This window comes from Anomalospiza imberbis, chromosome 1 (assembly GCF_031753505.1).
Source record: "Anomalospiza imberbis isolate Cuckoo-Finch-1a 21T00152 chromosome 1, ASM3175350v1, whole genome shotgun sequence".
NCBI lineage: Eukaryota > Metazoa > Chordata > Aves > Passeriformes > Viduidae > Anomalospiza > Anomalospiza imberbis.
In genome coordinates, this window is record NC_089681.1 from 100503790 (window position 1) to 100511220 (window position 7431).

General features: G+C 45.1%; 1 protein-coding gene across 1 annotated transcript in view; it reads right to left on the minus strand.

Moving 5' to 3' along the window:
• LANCL2 (LanC like glutathione S-transferase 2) overlaps positions 1–7015 on the minus strand; it is a 30211-nt gene extending 23196 nt beyond the window's left edge. The window contains exon 1 of the mRNA XM_068202438.1: positions 6686–7015. Within this exon, the coding sequence (XP_068058539.1) occupies positions 6686–6886 (201 nt within the window). The 5' untranslated portion in view covers positions 6887–7015. The remainder of the gene's footprint in view (positions 1–6685) is intronic.
• Positions 7016–7431: the final 416 nt, after the last annotated feature.

Here is a 7431-nt window from a genome sequence, read left to right on the forward strand (position 1 = left end):
TGACAGACACGGGATGAGTAATCTCATTTGCATTTGTCAAAGACATTTAGATACCCATGCGTTGTTCAAAAACACCTCTTGGCATTTACTTGCTCATGACATCTATGCTAAGAACTTGTGCAGAGCCGCAGCAGGGCAGTGGAGACCTGAGCTCACAGCTTCCTCACAAGTTGCCAATGTACCAATCTTTCTTGCTACCACCAGTTCCCAAAACAACTGTGTTGCTCTTAACCCTATTTTAATTCATCATGTTTTTGGGGACAGATGCTACATGCAAAACCAGCCTGCAGAAGTAAGCAACTGATTCTGCAGAAGTAGAAAGGAGATGACCTATACACACAGTGCTACCTCCCAAACAAGCAAAATACACTTTTATTTCACCTCACTTTATTGTTGGTGATGTGTAGAACAGAACACATAACATGGTGCTGTGTTGTCTTTGCCAAAGCGAAGAAAATGCAGCTCAAGTGGGTATTGCAGCAAGAACTTGTTCAAAACCCAAACTTGCATAGAAGTTCACAGAAAGGACATGACAGAAACAGGCGAGGAAGAATGTAGTAGGGGAAATTCACAGTTCTGCTGAAATGAGGAATCCTGGCTGTAGAGAAATAATTGGGAACTTTGCCACTGACTCTAAGGGAGCCAGGTTTCACACCCATGCATTGGAGCATGGGTCTACTGAAGCAGGATGAGCTCTCGTACTCACCTCCACAAGTTCCTGCAAAAGCAGACAAGAAGGGATGGCAGTAGGATCCCATATGCAGATTCTAGCAAGGTCTGCTAGGAGGTGACCAGTCTTTTTGTACAGAAGAATAAGTTCTACTTTATTTTTTACCTAAGTCAAAAGAGTATTACAGCTCCAAGAGCAGCACCTTCTTCTCTGAAAATACCAGATACTCTTGAATCTCATCACCCAGCCTCTGAAACACAGTTCTCTGATTACTTCTCAGACAGATCCTCCAGAAACAAATGCCAGTTCTACAAAACCACATGCTTAATAAATGCTTTGAAACATTACTGTCTGTACAACACATTACACTGTTTTTCAGTGATCTGTCACTTAGTGCCATACACGTGATAATGGGGAAAAAAGTAAAAAAAAAAAGAAGGGGGAGAGAAGGAAGAGATAGAGAAATCAATAGCTGTAGGCAAATTCCTACACTCCTACAAATGCCAGCTTAGGAATAGGCTTTAACCACAGTAATCGCCCTGTCTCAGAGGATTTAAGGGCATGAAAAGCATCAGTAAAAGGTAAACATTCAAGTTATAGAAAGAACTACTTAAGGCATGTGAGAAATAAGACTGTGTCTCTAATGTATTTTGTGTGAAAGAAGTTATACATCTCATTGGTTATAAGACAGCAAAAATCCAAAGCTTAAAGATCTAGATCATCATAAAGAATCATCAAAAAGCTCCAGATTACTGGTAACAAAAATAAACAGATATCCTATGTTTTGGGAAATAGAGACTGATAAAGCAAAAGAGCAATACTGAAAATTGCTAGTCCTACAGGTAGCCTAACACCAACATGCAACTTCTTGAAAGCTGAGAAAATAAAAGTTTGTTGTAAATATGATTTAAAGTCACTCCCTACACAGAAGTGTCTAGCCCAGCTCTGACATTTTTAGGTGAAACTCAAGTAGCAAAAAAAGCTAAAACCTCTACCAATTGTGTCTAAGTTACCTCAATGCACAGAGAGCAGATATATTCCACATATTGAGCTTGACAGCAGATCAGTGCAGTTAGACCCAAATAAAATTTATTTTCACCAGGAAGCAAGTATATGTTATTGCACTTGCCCACACAACTAGCTGGAGTAACAACTCTTTAACATGCAGGTTTGCAAGATAAAACTAGAAATTGATGAAGAATGTATGGATGTGCGACAATTTCATCAGAATTGGGGGTTTGATATTACGAACTATTTTCATTCAGAACTGGTTGACTAAAACCAAACAGGCTTAACTCTGTGGTCACCTCCTGAATAGCAGGAGAGGCTTTCACTACAAAAGCATCAGAAAAGCCCTAAGCAGTGTTCAGTGCTGACCTGTGCTGTAGGAAAGAAGCAGCAGTTCTTCCTTTTGGGCTGTGTACAACTGCCAGGAGTTAGTGAGGGACAATGAAGTGCAACAGACTGATTTTCAGGGTCAGTTTTCACCAAGACTCTCAAAAAGCAAAACAAACTTTCTTTTTGAATAATCACAGAAAATACTGCAAACCTTGTTTGTTTCAGCGTCCCCTATGAAAACAGCACATGCCTGAACTGGAGAGCCAGAAAATGGTCAAAAAAATAACAAGCTCAAGAAATGCAGCAACCTCATCCCACATCTCTGGAAAAAAAAGTGGGAAGAATTATTTAGTGGCTTTGGAGGCTGAATTTTTCCTCCAGTGCAATAAGTTGTATAATTCCCACTAGTGTAAGTTGTTGCTGAGTCAGTCCCAGAGAAATTGCTGCTCCCAGTGAGATAACTAAAATGCCCATTGAGACAACCCCAAAAAAATTTTAAAAACAAAAAAACAAACAAACAAAAAACAAAACACAAAACAAACAAAAAACAAAACAAACAAAAAAAAACAAAGGGAGAAGACAAATGAGGCTATGACAAAAATCCATATATAAACATATATATATGTATACATATTTTGCAGAAGGAAGAAAGCCACATAAAGGAATTATCAGAAGTAACAGGATAACAGGAGATTGAGAAAGCATTAGCAAACTAAACACTACTAAATCACCCAAATTAAAAATCTAAGTAAATATTCTATATCACCATTAATATGTATTTGCCAATAAGTACCATTATCTTTGAATAAGTTCCGTAAGAAGTCCCTAGCAAAGCCTAATAAGGCATTGTATACATTTCTCAGAATATACCACTTTTTTTCCAATATTCTTAGAACACCATGGCAAGTCAGAAAAAAACATATTAAGAAAGAATTTGCCTAAAAAAGAAGTTAAAGTTTGGGCATTCTAGTGACCAATCCATGAAGTTTGAATCTAATTTTGCTTCTGTCTTGTGATTCCACAACAAATTTAGACAATCTTAAAGTAAGGGCTGGGATCATGTTAATTTCTTGGTGACAAGGATGCTTCTTTTTTTTAGGCACAACCACAAAATGCAGACCATAGTCTAGGCTTCCACCTTCCCCTGGCTGCCTTTCTTTCCCGTGTCACTGGCCTGTAGTCAGTGTGAAGGAGAATCCCAAATCACACCTGCCTATACTACAAATGCAGCCACACAGATGTGGTGGCTCCAAGCATGGGGCAATAGATCCCTGAACAAGCCATCACTACCCCTCAAGCAGCAAGCTCTCCTAACCCTTTTCCTTCCCAGGAAATCCTTTAGAGCTTTCTAACTCTCTACCACACTAGGGAAGTAATACCTAGGGAATGTTCTTTGTTATGAGTCTACTCATTTCTCTGCCTTCCTCGACCACCAACATTTCCATTTTGAAAACTTTTGGACTGACCACTTTGAGATAATATCTATAGGTACCTTTTTAGGCTAAGGTATCTCTATGGGGCCCATATGAAGAGGAAAAAGGCTACAGGATGTATATTTGATTGAAATATTAAACACCACTTATTAAACAAAGGTTTACATTTAAAATTATGTTTCTTATTAATCTAGAATTAATGCTGTCTGATGAACTATTACATTGGCTTTCCCAGACAAGTTACAGAAGCAATTTAAGTTCATGATACTTTAATGATGAAGAAATGTAGTTAAGAAAACAGTGAATTACAACTACATGAGCACAGCCCACACAGATAGCTGCAGTGTTTACTGTGACTATTTGTAAGAAAGCAAATCAGCAATCTCAAATTCTGCTTCTCCTACTCCCATACCTTCAAGATTTCTGAACAATATTTTACCCACACACACTTCCATATGCAGAATTTTGCCCTGATTGTCTCACCTTTCAGACAATGCCTTGAAGATCTTCTTGTCCTTTTATCAACCACGTGAATTTTAGATAGCAATCATGACAGACAAAGAAATCGAATGGATTAATAATGCATTGCCTTCCATGACAACAGCAGAGCCCCGCACACCTCAGGCTGTCATTACGTGAGTCACTCAGCGCTCCTCGCTCCGCTCAGCAGCAGATGGGAGGAAGGAATTATGCACTGCACTGAGGCCTTCTGAAAGATGCTCTCATTTTTAGGAAACCTGTGTATGTCTGCACAGAAGTTTACAGAACAGACTTCCTACCCTGTGTAAAGTCCTTTTGTCTTCACTGGGGCTTTAGGCAAGCAAAGACATTTCTCTGATGGAATGGGAGTCATTAAATGTAAAAATAAACCACTAAAACATAAACTGAAAATCACAAGAACGAAAGCACCCCAAAAATACCCATCATGAAATCTCATAAAAGGACAGTACTAGGAGCAACAGCATGCAAATACTTCAAAGAATATAAATACACATAAATATACTCACAGCTATATTCTAGCACAGAAATATATAAAATGACTCCTGAGATTTTGCAGATGCAAAACCAAAAGAAAATGTACACTTGCTTCTACTTTCTCCTATGAAATGCACAGAATTGCTGTAGTTACATGGTTTTAAGGCAATACCTAAGATTTTTTTCTAGAGGCACTTCATCCTCCTGAACAGAGCCCAGACACCACCTTTTATCAAAGACTACTCAGGTGCTCTATCATATTTTCTGAAGACACCTGCACAAATAGCTGCTGACTGCCACTCCCTAAAAAGGAATGTCATCCACCATTGATGCTGGGAAAAAACATTTGCACACACTGTAAAACACCATTCTCACGCACAGGAGAGCATAACAGGCATGCCTAATATGAACACAGGGCTAGAAAATTTCAGCTCTGCCACAGAACAATGTCTCTCAATTTGGATTCATTCAAGAATCAAATCTGAAGTGAATTAGAGTTGAACTATTCTGCAATACAGCTAGTATACTCTAAAACATAACTTTTAAGGATGTTCATCTTCTTTTGATATCTCACTATTCTTCTGGTTATCTAACTTGAGAAAGCTTTAGTCCATCTAGATCAGCAGTAAATGAAGGAGCATTTTCTCTTTTAAAATACAGACATGAAGTGTGGGATTTAAAGCAGGTACACGAGATGACTGGCCTACAAGGGACTTGGTATGTTTTTTTACCAATTTAACAACAATATAGAGCTATAGCAGTTCTGCCATCTCCTATCTGCCTTTACACTTGAAAGCATCATACTTGGATGATTTTTATAGACTAAGCCAGAAACAAAAGAACAAAGAAATAACAGTTCTCTTCCACAAGGAAAAAAATATATTTTTACCAACACTCAGCATACTGCCAGGGAGCTGTGTACAAAACAAAGCAGGTTTCACTTTTGAACCTACTTTAAACCTTCTCAAATGCTCTGCTTTTGACAGCTGCAATTAACTGCAACAGTTAGACACTGAAGCCCCAAAGCATTCTCTTTTGTGCACTCTGCTTAGGTTCATGAAGTTGTGTGTGGCTAAGTCACAAACAACTTGGTGAAACCTTTCACTGCCTTGACTGATGGTGAGCTGATGGTGTCCTGCGGGCACTTACAATGGTCAGAGCAATGTCCCTCCCACCTTGGCATCACCATTCTTGTCTCACTCTATCAGTAAGTCAAGATAATTCTATATTACTACAAGCAGAAAAATACAGAGCCGATATCAACAGCTTTGCTTAATTCATCCCAGCATACAATCAAGAGACTTAGGAAGCTAACTTCCCATCCTCAATGCATTTGTGCTTGTAGCAGTGTCACCATGCAGTGTTTTCCATGCAAAATATGACCAAGCTGCACAGTATTGAGGGATGAGACCACACAGGGGCTGAATGACCGAAAGTCTGTATTCCGGCATTCCTTCTTCAGATTAATCCAGCCTGCATGGTAACAGGTCAGGCCAGAGGAGCTTCTCAAAACCTAAGACACTCATAGTGTACCAAATAGCACCACGTGGCATCAAGGAGATGAGCGGAGCAGGAAAACTGCAAACCTTGTGTGACCAGTCGTACCTGGCAGACCTTCTGCAGGCATGAACGGACTGCCAAGTGCCTATCATGGTGCACCTGAACCTATGAAAGTGTACATGTCAGTAAATAAACACGTGAAAACAGTCTAGCTTCGCCTCCTGAGTGAGCGCTGCTCTTACCCGAGAATAAACTCTCCTTTTCTAGATGGGCGCCCATCTTTTCCATTCCCTTATGCATTTTCTCTGGTGAAACTCTGGGGCAACTTGTGCTGACAACTTCTTCTGAAACACCAAACCACCGTGGTAAGAGCAGCTATAGCTGTTCTACCATACAGCGTTCCAGCTGGGGCACCGCGTGCATTCCCGTATCGGAGTAAAACAAACAGCCTGAACTAAGAGCAGCTGCCGCCAACTACGAGCCGTGCGGTCGGGCTGAGCTCGCACTCCTTCCCTCAGTTCACCCCGCCGCTCCCTTCTCCTCGGGCGCCCCCGAGGCCGCGGCGGCCGCCCCGAGCTCGGCCGGCGCGCAGGCCGCGGGCGGTCCCACAGCCCCGCCGCCGGGCCCGCGCCCCGCCGGAGCCGCCCCGGGGCGGAACCCACCGCCGCCCGCGCCGCGGGGCCGCCGCCGCCGTGGGGTGCGAGCGACCCTCGGGTGAGGCCGGGCCCGGGATCCGGGACGCGGCGCCTGCCCGCCGCCCGGGACTCACCTTCCCATCGGCGCCGAAGGGGAGGGACTCCTCCTCTGCCGGCGGTTGCAGCGCCCTGTCCCGATGGGCGTCCGCCGCGCTGGGGGCTGCCACGGCTCCCTGGGGTTGGTAGTCCGGGTAGGGGTTTGCGAAAGCCCGCTCCTCCATCTCCGCTTCACCGCCCAGCTGCAGCTTCAGCCTCTTGGACATGCTCTCTCCCATCTCAGCCGGCCCCCGGCCCGCCTCCCCGCACGGCGAGCCGGCGGGGACACACTCCGCCCTGCAGAGCGGCGGCTTTGCAGCAACGCGAGCGCCGCGGCCGCCCCCGGCTACAGCGGCCGTCCCGCGGGCGCTGGGGCTGGGTCAGGAGGGCGGCTGCGGTGACAGGGTCTGCGGCCGCGGGCCCATCGGAGCCGCTCGAGGGAGGAGGCGCCGCCGCCCCGAGCCACCGAAGCCCAACTTTGGAAGGCGAAAGGGAAAGCTGCGACGCCGCCGCTCTGCTCGGGTGCGCGTCAGCCGAGGCGGGGGAGCGGCGAGCGCGGCGGCATCACAACCTGTACAGGGGCAAGAGCGCGGCCGGGGCCACGGCCGGGCCCCCCCGCGGGAAGCGGCAGCCCGCCCGCCGGCGCAGGCTGGGTGGCACAGCTGCAAAGCTCGTTCCAGCGCCTCATCCTCCCCCGCCGGGGCGTCAGTGCCTCGGGCTGCTGCTGCCGCCGGCCGCACGCCGGGCGGCGGAGCGGGGCTGCCGCCGGCTCCTCCCGCCCGTC